The sequence below is a fragment of the Melanostigma gelatinosum genome, assembly GCF_949748355.1.
Source record: "Melanostigma gelatinosum genome assembly, chromosome: 18".
Classification (NCBI taxonomy): Eukaryota; Metazoa; Chordata; class Actinopteri; order Perciformes; family Zoarcidae; genus Melanostigma; species Melanostigma gelatinosum.
The window spans coordinates 21,125,255-21,143,288 of record NC_136651.1 but is presented as its reverse complement, the minus strand read 5'-3'; the positions used below and the strand labels follow the sequence as shown (position 1 = coordinate 21,143,288).

At 42.6% G+C, this 18,034-nt stretch overlaps 1 protein-coding gene across 1 annotated transcript in view; it reads left to right on the top strand.

The window, feature by feature from the left end:
* The first annotated feature begins 2,457 nt into the window (after window positions 1-2,457).
* The window catches only part of ror2 (receptor tyrosine kinase-like orphan receptor 2), a 52,787-nt gene continuing 37,210 nt past the window's right edge, over window positions 2,458-18,034 (top strand). The window contains exon 1 of the mRNA XM_079290017.1: window positions 2,458-2,706. Coding sequence (XP_079146143.1) covers window positions 2,598-2,706 — 109 coding nt within the window. The 5' untranslated portion in view covers window positions 2,458-2,597. The remainder of the gene's footprint in view (window positions 2,707-18,034) is intronic.

Genomic DNA, 18,034 nt, shown 5'->3' with positions numbered 1-18,034 from the left:
GATCGTTAGACCTGTCTCTCCCACTCATTCGCTCAGTCCATCTGTCTGTCTGTCTCCTCTCCCCACCCTTTCAAAATAAAAGCCCCATGCATTATTTAACCTGTGGTGCTCACAGAAGAAATAAGGAATGGTTGAACTTTTTCTGCTATTAGTCCTACATTAACCACAATGCAACCTAAAGTATCTTTTCATTAACCCCTCCTTGTCTGATGAAACTGTTGATGCCACATACTAATTCGACTCAGGTTTTCAGCATGGTGTGTTCACACTGGACAAGTGACAGACTGAAGTATACCCACACTAAAAAAGTGTGCATACTACATTTTTGTCTGTTGATGCACACAATTCTCCCACAATGCAATGCACCGGGCAAACTGAGTAGCTGCTGCAGCAGCTTGAAAAGAGGATGGAACAAAATAGTTTTGCTGTGGTGATCACAGCAATTAAGTGTACGGTAGTTGTATATTTGTAGGCTTAAAGCCTAAGCTGAGGACATGATTATGACATCATCCAGAGCCACAGAAGACATTGTATTATGAGTAGTAGTAGTACTCATGAGTACTGATCTTAACGCGTAATATAGGTGGAGTTCTACTTCAAGTAAAAGTATCAAAGTAAACATTCATTATGCAGCAGAAAGGTTATATTGTCACATATTTGATCATTATTTCTGGTGCATTAAAGTGTAAACAGTATTGCACATTGGGGCATTTGAAGTATTTAACATATGTAACAATATATCTATAACAACATGCATTTTATGAGCTGCAGAGTGGCTGTGTATTTGTACTCGCCACTAGATGTCCCTAAATCACTGCTTCTTTAAGTAAAATAACTATTACCACACTGAAAATACTCCAGTACAAGTCCTGCATTTGAAGTTTTTAGTGAAGTAATAGCATGGACGTATCAGCAAAAAGCACTTGAAGTAAAAGTATTCGTTGTGCAGTGAAATATTCCCTATCAGTGTTTTATTAATATATATGATGTTTATGAATGTGTATGTTTTATTTTACTGCTCTAGAAGTTTTTAACTCCTTTATTTACTGTTGGTTGAATCTACAGAAATGCATCATATTCTATAAGATATATGTTTGTAACGTATCTGTGAGAACCACCTTTCTCTAAAAATAACAAACTGCCTTCTTTTTCCAGCTGACCCAAGAGGCTTTTAAAAAAGTTTATTGATTTGAAGAAGTAGAAGAATGTATTCAACACATAAAGGAACACTTCATCCTTCAGTTTATCACAAACATTCAACATCAACACATCTGGAGATACATGGCTTTCACTGGACAGGAAGGCGATGAAATACTGTAGAAAGGTAAAGCTGTCAGATAAATGCAGTGGAGTTTGAGCGGCACACTACAGGTGAATGAGACAGATATCACAATGAAACTTCAACAGCGGATTACTAACATCAACCCAGTTACTTTTATAATGATAACATCTTTTCTGAAATTAAGCATTTTCTTATATTTGCTAATTTGCAGAAATCTGAACATTGTATGAAGCCAGGTTCAAAATCAATTTTTTACGTGTTAATATTTTTCATTTTGTTGAGGTATTAGTCAAATGTTTTTACAGAACTTTGGATATCGCTTTGTTTCACCCATATGTCAGAACATACTGCCAACAGCTGTACACTATCTGTTTTTACCACATTTCAAGGAATAAAATATATTTAAATCAGGTTATGATGATATATGAACAAACCCCTCTGTAAAAACCTTCAGAATGAAAGTGTAAAGTTTGGTGAATGTAAGAGCAGCTGTGGAGATTTCTGGCTCAGTCTGAGAAAAAAAACTAATTTAGAGAAAACGGCCTTTAAAGATATGTTTTGTTAAATTACATATTTTGCAAGACATTGAAGCTGAACAGGGTAAAACAAAAAAAGGCACTAATGTATATCACAACGAAACTTCCCCAGTTGATTATGACAATTATTTATTTTAATACAAGTGTTCTGAAATGTGATGTTTAAATATGCAAATGATCCAATGGTAACTTTTAGAAAATGTAGGTGAAATACACAGAAGTAAATCGACAAAGTAGTAAAATAAACGCACATGTGTATTTGGGATTTGTTTTAATCTTAAAGAAGACACATTATGGAAGCAAAATATTGTACCATAATCAGAGCATGACAACCAGCCTGACCTTCAGTCTGAAGTCTCAGTCATGAATGATGTGGAGCGTGGTGGTTCAGTCTCGATCTTGAACTAACTTTGAGTTCTATACAGAGTTGTGCAGCGATCTGACTGCTCAGCTACCATCCTGTCTCTAGTACGCAAACGTGTCCGTGCGCGTGTAAGTGCGCGCGTGCGTCCGCTCCAGTTTTCCCCAAGCTCGCCTCGTCTCAGTGCCGGGGGGACAGAGGCTACTTTAGAAACCAACAGCTTGGAGGGACCCGCGCGGCCCTCGACGTGTTCTGCTGGACTACACACACACACGCGTTTTGGTTCTCTCTGAACACGCATCTCCGCAGCGACCTGGACGGTGCGCGTTCTCTCCGGGCCCGGGTGCTGACTGCAGAAAAACAAGAAGAAGGAAAAAGGTTCCAGCAGAAGTAGAAGAAGAAGAAGAAGGAAAGAAGGATGCAACTATCTTTCCGTCTCCTTTGTGGGAGAGAATCTGGCGCTATGGCGCACTCCCTGAGGAGTTTGATCTGGATGCTTTTCTTGTTTCCAAACCTGAGATGTGAAGGTAAGAGAGCTCCTTAAAGACAGAATGAAATACAACATGCTGTCCACTTCAACCCGCAGGACAGCTAGATGTGGTGAACTTACTTCACTTTTGTTTTGCATCACTTTCAGTTGTGAAAAGTGGAAAAGAGTTGCGCCATTCTCGTATTTTCTCCGTGTGCAGAGAGGATGTTGCACTCTTCTTGTACTTTGAGTAAAACGCTCTCCGGGTGGTCTGAGACACTCCGTCCTATTTGCTGGACATTTCCGTCCCGTTGGCATAAAAAAGACTCTTTTCGCGCCTCACAACAGCGTTCTAGCACCTCCACACACGGTGCTGACTGGAGGCCCCTTAATGAAGTTTGAGAACTTTCTGAGCGCTTATTGAAGAACAGTGGGCATTATAGTTTATTGTCTCGGTCGCCCTCCTTAAAGCATTTGCTCGCGCACAGTTCGCAATGACGTTGCTGATGTGTATGGTAGTTTTTAGGTGTGTGTGTGTGTGTGTGTGGGGGGGGGGGGGTTACGTGATCACTTAAAGGCTCTTTGTCCTCTTTCAGCTTGTTGGCATGTGTCCGACTCTTCATAGAGAGAAGATTCTCAAAGGGCCACTGTGTCGTTGTCATGTTAATTAACGCATAGCTCGCGGGGGGATCTCGCGTCTTTGTTAGTCATGCTAATTAATTTGGGGGAAGGGGGGTGGGGGCTCGTAGAGATTTAGAGATTTCCTGTTTTCAGCTCTGGCTTTGAGGATTTACCATTTGGTATGGAGTGAAGGGGGGGGGGGGGGGGGGGGGGCAGCGCTAAATGATTAGCACCTTTGCCCCCCCCCCCCTCTCCTTTCCCCTTATTGGCTCTGCAAGCAGCATTTCACGATGTTATTCTGACCTCAGTGAGGGCTGAAGGAGCTCTGTTGAACACAATTCTAATATGGTAACTTATTTAATATTCATACACCAGTAAATGTGTCCGTCATTGTTCACGAACATACCTTTCACATAGAAAATACTATAAGAAGTTTTCACGTGTACCTTTGGGAAAACTTCCCATGTGAAATAGTCTTCCACATGTAATAAACATATCACATGTTCAAAGTGTGTTGCGTGTTCCACTGTTATCCATCACAAACTCAAACAACGAGAACTATGAAGGCAAATCACTGTCAAAATCCGAGAGCGCAAATGAGATCCACGCGCGCGCGTATTTTACTTTAATGACCGCTTTTATGTCACTCCGCGAGCAAAATTCACTCTCGCGCGAGCAGAATTCACTCTCGCGCGAGCAAAAGTCTTTTATCTGCTCGCTCGCGAGTGGTTTTTCTTTTTGACAGTGAGTGGGCGGACCCACTCTGACTCCACGCGGTCTGATAGAGGTGCTTTTCAATCCGCCACTAAACACTCCACTACATCCCAGGATGTTCTACATTTGTCTGACAGGTTTTGTAAACTTTTCAGACTGTAGAGGCTGATGAACTACAAATTATGTTTATCGAGTTGTTAAATACAATAATTAAAAATGTGTTAAAGTCAAGTTGCTCAGATTGGTTTAAATTCACTCCATCATTCTATTACAGAGAATGTGTGTTTGATAGTCAAACCTCTTGTGACAAACAGCTCAAATCAACTCTTTGATCTTAATTGATTAAAACATGATGTGATCATATTTAATCATACTGTTGTGTTTACAGAAGAGATATAATATAGTTGTATATAATATGAGCAGCAATTTGGACCTGCTCAAATATCTGGAGCCAAGATTAGGGTCCACTGTTTGTATATTAACTGTTAAATCAATGACAAGTAGTTAGTGGTTGAAAAAGTATTCAGATCCTTCACTGCAGTAAACATACTAACCATACTGATGAAACAATAATCCATTACGAGTAAAATACCTGCATTCAAAACCTTAGTCAATGTTATCGTCAGCAAAAAGTAAAAGTACCCGTGCAGTAAAATGTACATTATTTTCCCCCAAAATATCTCCCCCTAGCGTCTGAGCCAGAGTGATATCCGGTCTATCCCAAGACGAGGATTGTAACCAATTAGATGTAGGGATACAATGGCGACTGGGTCCGCCCACTAACTGTCAAAAAGAAAAACTGCTTGCGAGCTAGCGGGAATTTTGCTCGCGGAGTGACATAAAAGCGCTCGTTAAAGTAAAATATGCATGTGTGGATCTCATTTGCGCTCTCGGATTTTGACAGTGATTTGCCTTCATAGAAAACTCATTGGGTGGGTTTTTAACTGCAATTTGGTCCTTTTGAATGATCTCCCTCCTGGCTTGGGTTTGGTGTTTTAAATGTGGTTTTCCTGTCTTTAGGGCAGCCATTGGCTTCCATTCATTGCACTATACAAATCAAAATGTAAACATCCTGGAGTGAGGCCATCCACAGCAGCATCATCTTGTCTGCTTTTGTTGTTTCAAGTGTTTGCAAGTGAGTTTTCATAGTGCACTGAAGTGAATGCAAACTGCCTGAAAGGTATAGAGTGGTCTCGTGTGACGTCACAGTTTAGCTGTCGGCCATGTTGGAGTACACACAAAGCCACTGGCATGCACGGCTGAGTCGCATAACCTATCGGTGGTGAACTTTTGTGCTGTCTTTGGTTGTGGCAGCAGAGCTGATAGAGACAAGAAATCATTCTTTCGTTTGCCAGCGGTCATTACACATCAAGGAAATGACACGAAGGAGCTATCCAAGCGACGACGCGAGAAATGGCTGTCACGCATCTCTCGAGATATAAAGGAATGGAATTTGGCGTACACTAGAGTATGTGCGGATCACTTTATAAGTGCTCAGTGATTTTATTTACAAATTCGTTTGTGAACAGTATTTAATAAAGGAAATATAAATTAAACTTGGACATGAGAAGGTTACCGAAGCTTCATCGGCCCGTGACAGCAGTCGGTACCAGAGACGTGTCGAGCGTGTACAACAGGCGAAACACAGAGATGCAGCCTCAGCATTGCTTGATATGAGTTTAACGTCAGATCATATATATATGTGTGTGTGTGTGGGGGGGTGAAGTTAGGGGTTAGTTGAAAGTGAATTCCTACACACACGCACACAATGACGTGCATGTACAATGTAAACAAACACACGTGTCTGTTTGCACTGAGTAAACATTGAATATTGCTAAATATCTGACCAGATCTGTATATATTTACCCTTCCAATGACGAGATGAGAATTCTCGACGACTGTTGACGTCTCGGACCCATCCACTGACAAACTGATTATAAGCGTTGAGCCCTTTGTAGCTCTCCAACTCGTCTTTCGTGTAAGGACTGGGGGTGTTCACGAGATACGTGTAGATGTTGGCGTAGTTTACCGATGGAAGATAAGTAGGATCGGCACTGAAACCATCTGCACTCATCGTATAGGGATCCAAGTTACCAATAACCTTCAATTTGGCCAGGTAACGAACCTTTGATGCACTATCCAGTGAGACCACTCTATAGGAATACACTCAAAAACCGTGATGGCTGTGACAGACCAAGATGATGTCATCGACAACCACGTACGTCTGATCTGCGACTGCACCAGTGGAAATAACTAGTAAACAGTCTTCCAATACGAAGAAGAACTGCCCACCAGTTTTACAGCACTGTGAATGTGATCGTATTGTTCTTGTCAGGGGCTAAAAACAGTCATCGGGTGAAATCACTGATTTCCTAGAATGATACAGACCTCTCCAACAGGCCAGTTGTGTAGACAGCATTTTATGTATTTTTTAAAAATCTGTGAGAGCAATTTGTATCACAAGTTTATTTACTAAAATTATGTGAGCGCATGGTATGGAAGAAGAACCGGAAGGCAGTGAATGAAGTGGAAGCATATTACTAATGAGCACTCGCAGCCATATGACTCACCATGTTGGGGTTAGGGCTGATGCTGGTGGAAATGGGGCCAGAGGGCCTTCCTTTGCTGTGGTGGGGGGGGGGGGGGGTGTTTAAGTCATCCCTGTGATCACGTTTAACAAAAGCCTGGGGGTGGTGGAAAACCAGCCCAGCTGCATAGCTGCGTATTATTCAAGGTTCGTACAGTCATGATAAACCTGGAAAAGTCATGGAATTCTTTTTCCGGGCTTAGAGACATTTTGGAAAAAGAAATAACCCAAAAAGTTTTGGAAGTCGTAGAAATTTGCTTCATAAATACGCGTATAATAGATTAAGATCGTCTGCGAAAAATCTCTAATGTTGGGGCCGATCAGTGAGGTCACTAAGTGTTTGTTCTCTGCTGGGGTAACATCACACATCTTTTGTTTGTTGACGGCGTGTTAAGTAATGCAGAGCCAGGTCTTCACTTGGACGAGCTGGATTGTAAATTTAGCTCTTCAACTAAATTGTAGCACACCAGTCAGCTTCAGCTTAGCAACCGGTCTATCGTCACTATAAATAAATAAATGACACATTAAACAAGACGTTGAATTTATAAATGTTACTTTTATTTCTGTATTCATATACTCATTCATTTATTTATACTGCCTGGAAGGAGGCAGAGAAGGGGCGGGTCTTCCCACAAGACATACAGTGAGTAATACTGTTCATGCACCAATCAGAGGCTTTACCAGCCCCCTGGCTTTTGATGGATGAAGTTGACGTATTTATTTATTTTGCTGCAAACTACACTTTGGATAAATAGAAATATTCATCGATAATTATAATAAAAAAGATGAATAAATGTATGAATGAATGAGTGCAGTTTCCCTTAAAAAGGGACATATCATTCTCATTTTGGGGTTCACTCCTGTATTTTGGCTTTCTACTAGAACACGTTTACAAGCTTTACTGTTCAAGAAACCCATTGTTTTCCTCATACTGTCTGTGTGAATATACTTCACCCTCAGTCAGAAACTCCCCTACTCTCTTTTACCCCCCTCCTGTAAAATCCCCGTCTGCTCTGACTGACTTCTCCCAGTTCATTTTTTGAGTGTTGCTAATATGCTCTTTTCCTGAAACCATTTTTGAAAGCAGACATAAAACAGCAGGGGAGAGTGATTCATGCAAAGTCTCATTCTTAGTATGGGGAAATAGTCCTCATGCTGTTGTAATCAGGTGCCGCACCAATCAAATTAGACAGGTAGTGGTGTAACTCAAACATAAGGAGAGATGGTTCACTGTTGCATGGCACACACAGTACCGGTACAAGCTTTCCCCAAAGTTGTATTGCCCACAGCATCTACTGTATTACACCATGGCTTACCTTCTGTTCCCCCTTCAGCGTCTAGCTGTGAAGTGAAGGAATGCGTAGTAGGCACTGGACACGCCAGAGCGGTTAGCCAGAGGTCAGCCCATTCATCTGGAGTGTGTGGAAATGTGAGGGAAGTGTTCAAGGCCCCGGGGGTTCCGTTTCGGGCTTCAGTTTTTGGAGCAGCACTACACTACACTAAGATGTGAAAACGTTACTTTGGGCCAACACGACAGTTGAGTTTGAGTCATGTACAGTAGATCCCATGTTTGGACATGAAGTCAGAGAGGTCTTTTGTCAAGGACAAGACAATGACATGTTTCAAGACTACTTAACTCTAGAGTGAAGACATAACACAGTTTTCATCTTACAAATGCAAGCCTGAATTCATACACAATAAAACACACGGCCACAGCCTAGTAGTATGATGCTTAACGTTAGCTAATGTTTGTCCACATAGCATCTTTTCTGGCAGAAAAGCCAGAGAGCGTCATCACAGCATTGCATCGAAAAGACCATTTTTTTGTGGTTCTATGACAACAATATCTTGACATGTCACCACTCTAACGGCTGTTGTATGTTGTGGATGTGGACGGAGGCATCAGTACATCACTTATGGGTTTGTGGACTGACGTTTTGAACCCTTGAGTTCAACGTTTTTGGCCGTCGCCATCTTGACTTTTTGCAGACTTGACCATATTTGGACTGCAGAGGAGTGATGTAGAGACACTGTATACAGCTCTGCTAGAGACCTGTCAATCACAGTAAACCCGCCCTAAAGCATACTCTGCTTTATGGTCTGTTTGACTCTAAATGGACCATAATTTACGAAATGAACATCATGCTGTATTGAAGAAGACTTGAAACTAGAGATTGAGACCATAAACTCATGTTTACAATGTTTACTGAGGTAAACATTGTAAATCAAGAGAGAAGCAGAGTCATTTTCTCATAGACTTCTATACAACCAGAGGAGTCGCCCCCTGATGGACATTAGAGAGAATGCACGTTTTAAGACACTTCAGCATCGGCTTCAGTCGCCTGGTTGTCTGGCCCCTTTGCTTTTTGTTATCATCTGTTCTACTATTTTTTGGTTTGTCTTTTTTGATTCACCATGAGAACTAACCAGAGGATGCTTGACCTCATACTTTGTATTGATGAGCTTGGATGTCACCGTTCAATCCGACAGCTGTAATGCAAGAAAGACGATTTGTCGGAGATAAAAGCAAAAACCCTCACCAGCTACGTTCTGTGTGCGCCCAGCCCATCTGCTCCCAACAACCGTGCTTTATCGCTCTTTGTCATGATAGTGTCTTTCTGTGTGGATCCCGCCGCACACACTCTGTCCATATCGGGAACAATTGAAAAAAGACGTTGGCGCTCAGAAAAGAAACGATGTGTGTTCACAGGCCCTGAGGTAGCGGATGCTGTGTAACACACATCACCTTATGACTCTTTACTACTGTTACATAATGTGTGAGCATCATGTCACAGAGAAACATTTGTTATTCTCTCTTTCCAGCTTGCGTCACCCTTGAGTGGCCCACAACAAAATGCTCATTAGTATTACCATTATAAAAGAGCTGCTCTGGCTCAACCGGCCCATTAGACATTGCATTGAGATGACGTCACACACATGAACATTTGCTACATAGTACATGGTAAATGCACTGTACTTGTATAGACCACTCAAAGCGCTTTAATTAACAATACATGTTAACATTCACCCATTCATACACAGATGACACCATGCAAGGTGCCAGCTGACTATCAGGACAATTTAACATTCATACACCGCAGGAACAGCCCTTAATTTGGGGATAAGTGTCTTGCCCGAGGACACATGAATATGGAGTAGTGGAGCCAGGGATCCAACAACCGATCCTCTGATTGAAGGATGACCCTGCTCTACCACTGAGCCACAGTTGCTCCAACATAGTAACCCTGTAAAGGAAAATGTTGTTTTTCTTACATTTGATGTAGCGTCTCAGATGGCTTGTAACATATCTCTGCAACTAACAGTTATAAACAGATAAAAGCCCCAGACCAGAGGCGAATCAGCGTTCACTCTGCGCTCTCAAGTCGGTGCTTGAACGCTTTGTGAGAACGGTTCAGAGACACAAGACACCAGCCGAGTGGTTCACTGATGCGTTGCAGACACTTTCCAGATATCCAACTGCAAAGTTACAGCAAGTGAGTGCGCGAGACCCGGGTTGGGAGGAAGCCTGGGGGAGGGGGCTGTTTGTAACAATTGGAACTTTACTGATGTGTTACATTTGCAACAGGGACCAACATAGTTGTACCTGGAGGAAACAGGCAGAGAATAGTAAGGATGTGTAGAAACAGGATATTTTGTGAACACGTGTGCCAACGTCATCATCAACAAACACGACTCCAAGGAAAGTTCGGCCAATTGCTGAAACAAAAATATCCTGTCAAGTGCATGGTATTACATCATTTCCAGTGTCCCGCTTCACACGTGGGTTCTCTTGGCAAAACATAGTTTGAGACCAGACACTCATCTGGGATTCCTCGTGGTGAAAGATCCTGAAGTGTGTGATCCCCGACGTTGCTCATCAGTCAGTTAAAACCACAACGACTTCAATTGCAAGACACTTTGTGTTGAGTCGTTTGATCGCGATCTGATGCGTAGCGTGAACGTGCCCAAAGATGATGGAATGACTTAATTGTGATTAAAGTACTCCTATGCATTGTTGGAGGGGGCAGTGATAGGCATATGAGAGCCATCTATTTCTTAAAGTACTCCTGAAAAGCCATCCACAATCTCCTGCAGTCCGTCCCCCTCGAGGTAAACGAATAAACTGGCACTGAAGTGGCTCGACAAACCTCCCAAACACAAATGGACACTGTTTTGATTTGCATTGCTCCTCCAGCTGATGAAAAACAACAATGCTCTTAGTCTTTGCCAACCAAAATGAAATACGAGTGTCTTTGCATATAGAGTGGGGAAGTGAGATCCGATCTCAAGTGGTCACTGGAGACTCATGTGGAGGTGTGATCTGATCATGTTACTGCCAGGTCTGAACAGGGCAACTTGTTCAGTGTAACTTTTAAAGACCTTATTAACTACCTTTGATATCTGGGGTACAAACTAAAAAAGTTGTTGTATTTCTGTGTTCATTTTCTTGTTAATTCCTTTTTCCTCTGAGTGGAGATTATTCAAGTTGTCTTGAGTGTATTATAAACTGTGTCTCTCATGTCCTGCCCCTCCCAACAGAAGCCCGAGATTGTGGTTAATAATTACAGTATTTGGTTGTTTTTTTCAAACCCGAGCTTCTTCTGTCAATGCCAGTGCCTAGATCTCCCGACTGCAGCAGTGTTGGCTTTGTTGCAGTTGCAGCTAATTGCTGGTGACAAGCACTCAAAGGAGTGTGAAATAGCTTGAGGAAGGCTGCAGAGTGCGATTGTGTTGATATACACAGAGCTGCACAGACAGCCAGAGCCCCAAAAAGATCCACCCCCTATGGGAGTGCTATATTTCCAGATGTAATAGAGTGATGACTGACAAAACTAGATCACTTGGGGCCAGATGCACAACACCAAAGATCCACTACTAAAACTGTGTGTACGTAAAGATCTTTCCGTCAGATTTATAAAGCCGCACATACCTCTGACTCGGCACCAGAACTGCTGTCATTACGCTTGGCTGTGGCTGTGTATAGAGGCCATACCACTCAATCTCAATCATCATTATTATATCAGAAAAATTATCAATGATTCATTCATAGCGCTCACATTAAAACAGACTTTACAAAAATGTATTTATTATCATTAATAAATCATCAATAATATTCAACTGTATCGAAGAAGACTTGAAACTAGAGATTGAATCTCATGTTTACAATGTTTACTGATGTAATAAATCAAGAGAGAAGTAGAGTCATTTTCTCATAGACTTCTATACAACCAGAGGAGTCGCCCCCTGATGGACACTAGAGAGAATGCAGCTTTAAGACACTTTTGTATCGGCTTCAATCGACAGACCCGGAGGTTGCCTGTCCCCTTTGCTTTTTATTATATATTTGGGCTACTATTTCTATGTTTGTCTTTGCTGACCAACCAGAGGATGGTTGACGTTCATGTGATGCATACTATGGTCTTAATGCAGGCAGGGCACACCATATGAATGTTCCCGGCCTGCTGCCAAGAAACAGCAGTATACTCTGGGAATGAGTGATGGTCAGTTTGTTCAGTAGCACCCACACTAAACAGAGATGTCATGGTGAGACTACCAGGCAAGATGTAGCAAACAAACTGGACCAAATAATAATAGTTGCCCAGTAAAAGAATGTGGTGGACCAGTACCAGTCCATTGCCCAGGTATTGGGAACTACTATAGCACTGTACTGTACATGCGTCCTGTACTGTACATGCGTCCTGAATAAATTCATCAAAGTAAATAAATGACATTATACTTGTGAAGAAAAAATACATTACGATGACATGGTCACAATGATCACCTGGAAACCACAGTAACACTGAGGAGCTTTTTCAACTCTTCCTTTATTTGTGAGGCGACATAGTTAAAGTTAGGATTTTATTGTCATATACATATACACATATATATGAAATTTGACTTCTGCATTAACCCATCCCTAGCTTATTGGGAGCAGGGAGCAGTTCAGTGTCTTGCTCAGGGACATTTCAGCATAGGACATGTAGCAGCCAAGAATCAAACCACCGACCTTGCGGTTACCAGACAACCCTCTCTACCCATTGAGTCACCCCGCCCCCCAACACAGAGAGAAAGGACTAACATGAGGCATTGGTCTGGTTCTCATTATATTCCTGGATCTGGGATTAATTAGAGCGATGCCAGGCATTCCCATGGACAAGGCTCTGTGTGGACGGACGTGTTGACAGGATGGACTCTGCTTGCATTCTTGTTTAACAAAAGTGGTGTGTTCAAGACGTATTAGTCTGCTGGGTTTTTGTTTACTTGGTTATCAGCTGTTAAATGAATCAGAGCTAGTTTCTTAATGGAACTGTGCCAGTGCTGCCGCTGCAAAGACTCCATTTATATCAATCATATCATAGAATCAACTTGATTGCATTTTGAAAAGAAACCAAAGAGGTATACTGTTAACATATGCTGCTAATTACTGGAAGGACTAAGCAGAAACAGAAGAGGAGGCCCACTAGTTTGTAGGAGGAAAGGCGGTATGACTGGATGGACTGTAGAAGCCTGCGTTCCTCTAATGCAGCGGTTCCCAAACTTTTTAGGCCGCGCACCCCCTTCTACATCCCGACCGGGTTCACGCACCCCCCCCCCCCTTAATAAAAAAAGAAAAAAAAGAAGCAACAGAGCCTTTTAAGCCTTCATAGCCGCATAAGAATCGGACCAATGAGAGAACAGTTTGCTCGCGCGTGGCATTTGTTTACAAGATTTAGTCCGCTGTTAAATGTTGCAGTGTGAACACAAACCGACCAAAGGAGCAACTGCAACAGAACAAACGAACTGAAGGTGTGAAAACGCCCTGAAACACTGCAACAAAGTTTCAATAACTTTCAGTGACACAAGGCGTCACTTTTAAAGAGCAATACGGATCGCGAGGACACACGCACAGGCTCAGAGGCAGATTATCACATTTAATTTACAATTAATGAGCGACTAATGCAGCCAGGATGTCTTCGGACAAAGCATCGATGCGGCGACACAGTGTTGTTGGACACCGGGATCATGCACAACTTTTTTGCTTCTTTCTCCCCAATCATACATTCCACCATCTCTCTGGCAGCTGGCAAGCTCACGTCTTCAGCGATTGTGTGCGGTAGCCCCTTTCTCGCTATTCTGTAACCAGATATGAAGCCCGTAGTGCGTCATTTATAGACCCAACACATGAATGAGACTGCAGTTGTTTTTGACTGTTTTGTAACTCCAATTTCGATATAAACAATGTAAGGGGCTTTTGACTTGCACTGGCATGCTTGGTGTTCAGGTGGCGACGTAAATAAGAGCTTCAGACTGTTAGCCAGAACCTCACTGCACACCACGCACTGTGGCTTTGGGGAATCTGCGTTGCCAATCCAAGTGAAGCCCAGACACACATACTTTTCATCATATTTCCTCTTTTTTTCCCAGTCTGATGCTCACTCTCGTTTCCTCTTTTTTCACCTTGACTCCGCGATGGGCCGATGTGCTCCCGATTTGTCTGTGCTATCCCTTCCTCCTTTTCGGTCTCCTCCGTCTCATCTTCCTCTGACTCTGGCTCGATTTCTTCTCCCGGTCTCTCCCCAACGCACCTCTCCGTTCCCCTCGCCTCCGATTCCTCTCTCTCTCTCTGTCCCTCTCCTCTTTTACGACTGATAGCTTCAGATGTCCCACCTGACAGTTTTTTAATTAAAATTACATTTTTTTTAAATATTTAATATTATTACACCATCAGACCGCCATTACACTTTTCCTCTCGCGCACCCCCTAGAGGCAGCTCGCGCACCCCCAGGGGTGCGCGCACCCCACTTTGGGAATCCCTGCTCTAATGCATCGTGGTGTGATGTCTGTGTTTAGGTGTGGAGTGTAAACAGGACGGACATTTTGCAGAGCATGAGACGGCGCTGAAGGGGTGAACAGAGAAAAGGGGGAACGACCGACAGATGAAAACTAACAACAGCACAGCATGGAGTTGAGAAATCAAGTTTTTCTGAAGTTCCTTAGGAGATGAGGATGTTTGAGAGGAAAGAGATAAAGATAAGGATGCATTTTTGAGCGAGTCTGCTTTAACGGAGATGTGGCCAGTTCACAGGGCTGGAGGAGGGTTAAGTGCACCATAAACTCAGAAGAAACATAAAATGTGTCAGGAAGGTTTTTTATAAGAATGCTACTTGTAGGCGAGGTGAGAAACTGGTCTCCTCAGCTTAGGGTAAACCATTTAGCAGTATACAGCATATGTGGTTGTAGAACAAAATAAGCATGACTAAGAAAAGGAAAGTCCTCTGATTAGTGTCCATCACCCTCCTCAAAGCCGCAAACCGTGACTTCAGACGTCCGCTCCGTAGGCCTGATAACGCCGCTGGACACCCCGCTCTCAAATTCCTCCAAAAACAGCTGCTTCCTCCGCATGTCGGCAGTAGTAGAATTATAAAATGTCGAATTTAACTGCACAACAACTGATAGTAAAACAAGGTCAGCAACACCTGAAATCAGTTATCCATGTTGAATGAACCTGGTAGTCGATCGGTAATCAAAGGGGATGTTGTTGGTTTTCTTCTGGCGGCGTGACAAATCACGGAAGGACACATCATGACTGATAACACCCAATCAGGTAGCGAACACGGGGGGGGGGGGTCTACGTCATCGTTTTCTAAGGTCTCCTGTTCTGCCTGTCCACCCTACCACACAACCCAGGAGTTTTCAAAGGTGCACACCATCGGTGGCGTTTTCAAACTCTTAGGTTTTAAGTGCTCTAAAACTCCAGAGTAGTGTGGATGCAGAGTTGTGTTTCAAAACGGAAACGTAGCAGTGTGGATGTAGCCGCAGATGGGGGGGCTTCTTCTTTTGGATATGTAATGGCCTTTACTTTTTGGTGGGGGTGGTGAGGAGGTACAGCCGTCACTGGTGCTTTGGATGGAGTATCACTCCCGCCTGTTTAGGGAGGAACTTTTAAAGTTAATGTAAAGAGGTAAAGTTGTTACTTCCTGTGTTGAGTGAATTTTAAAAAGTTAATTTTGTCCAATGGGATGAATATATAGAGTGCAGGGATTTGTGGGAGGTTGAACATGTCTTTACGAATTAGTGTGGCTGCAGTACAGGCAGATCAGTTCTGCATCAGACAGAACACACGTCATCAATCACAGTCCCTCCAGTGTGTTGGGAGGTTTTATCAGTTGTTTGGTTAGGAAGTCGGCTGGATCACCTCTTGAACTGTATTACATAAATTGTATAGTCTGCTAAGTGAGGAATAGCCCCGCCCCTTTCCAACCCCTCGAAACACACTCAAAGGTCAAAGGTCCTTTGAAGCACTCGTGAAGCTGCCAGGCCTTTTGTGTCTTAGTTTGTAAGTGTAAGACGTTTTGTCACAACAGTTGTTCATCAAGAATGTCTTGCTGTGGAAAAAGGGAAAGTCACATTTTGTATCTGTGTGTCCTGGAAGAGTTTTGTTTTTTCTTTTGCTGAATTACAACATGTGCCCGGCCATCGCCTTTTTGGATTGGATGATATCTGGAGCCACAGGCAGTGTTGTAGAGTCTGTTCATAATTATCCTGTTAAAGTGTCCCAGGATGTGTTCTCATGTTTAATGGTGCATTCTTCTCTGTGTAACAGTCCTTTGTATATATGAAGGTTATATTTGATTCTCACATTCTTTCTTCACTCAATTAATAGAAACAGGATTACAGTTTTGCACAATGTGTCCTGGATTATTCCGTATTCAATTAAATTGCTGATGTCAGCTGAAAGTCTTTCATCTCCACGATGTGGTCCTTATTGGAAACAAAGAAGCACAGCTGTGTTCAGCCTGATAGTGATGCAGTTTCCATATGAAAGCACTGAGAAGAGAGTTTCATCTCTATTCATTCTTATCTTTTAATCAACATGTGGTAATGGAAGGAAGGCTCACCCAGCCCCACAACCCCTGCATAGGTATAGCAATCTGGCATGTGCTCATATGTGTGTGTTGTGTATGAAAGCATACCGTATGTACTTGAGTGAGTGAAAGACCACTGGATTGAACTTGTACTGTCGAAAATGATGCCTTTTGCAAACTTAACTTTAATTCATCTTAAGCAATTTAAAGGGAAATCAACAGTACCTAATTCTGTGAAGCAACAGCAGACTGCTCGATGGAATAAACAGTGGTCAATGAAGTTAAATTGATTTCAGAATACATAGTATTATACATTATCTATTCATATCTTGATATAGAGTATGCTACTTCTATGAATAGTACAATGTTAAAGGATTCTGCAGCTAGCAGAGCTACGAGCTACGAGCAACAACAGTTATTGCGTGTTTTTGTGTGCGTGTTTTTGAGTGAGAGAAATAAATCATCTTGGTTTGCAATATAACTGCTGTCCTGAGTCCCGTTGTTGCTCGTAGCTCGTAGCTCTGCTAGCTGCTAGCACAACAGCTACGGTATTCAGAAGCTACGAGCAACAACAGTTATTGCCTCGTTGCTTTTAGATTCTAATGAGAAGACACGCTGCTTCGTTTTACTTCTTCCGTTTGGTAGCCTTGAGAGACCGTAGTCTGTAAGTATGTCTGCATGAAAAGATGTACGAATATATATTATATTCGCTAATGCTAATCGCGGTTAGCATTTCCCCATTGGCCGTAATGTTAAAATTAGCTTAGAAGCTAGCGACATGTTATGATGTTCAGAGAAGAAGACAACTTTAGTACTGTTAAAAGCATCTTGCTGTTCAACGGGGACACCTGCGGCTTATAGACCAGTGCGGCTTATCTATGTACACATTCTTTTTTCTTTTAAAAATCAGCTGGTGCGGCCTATGTACAGGTGCGCTCTATAGTCCGGAAAGTACGGTACACTCTTTAACACTCATGCACTCACATTGTTGAACTTACTGCTTGCTCTTGACGCTGTTAAAGGTTTTATTCTTATGTTGTCTCTAAATGAATGGATATTGAATGAATTGATATGAGTTGACATGGTTGTGTGCATCTCTTTTGTGACATATAATGAGTTAAACACCAGAAAACTTCAAACGTCAGTCTGTTCAGTGGACTAAAGAGTGCACCAGTGGGTTGATTTTATTTACTCTAGTCATCTATTATCCCGCCCGCTGGAGTTTTACATGTGGCCATGCTGAAACTGGGGATCCTTGTTCACTGTTCTCAAGTTCACAGCATATACAGAGTGAAGGATATGTGTGTGGTGTGATGTACTGCTGTGGGCGTTACACATCGGTAGGCCAGCGAGGAGACAACAATCCAAAGTGGTGGAGACAATGGAGACGGGTCACATTCTGTAACTTTGACGATATCGTTGAAATGAAAGCATATTTTCTTTTACGGAGACGGACGAGGAAAATATGCTCCCAGTAAGAGGTGGTTGGCGTTTGCAGTCTGCCATTGGTCCGTGGAAATGTGTTAACAGCAGGGATGTCAAACCAACAGCCAGTCCCTCCTCCTCCAGCAGATGCTTTGTTAATCATAGCTCAGCCAAGGAGGAAGAGCGCAGAAGAA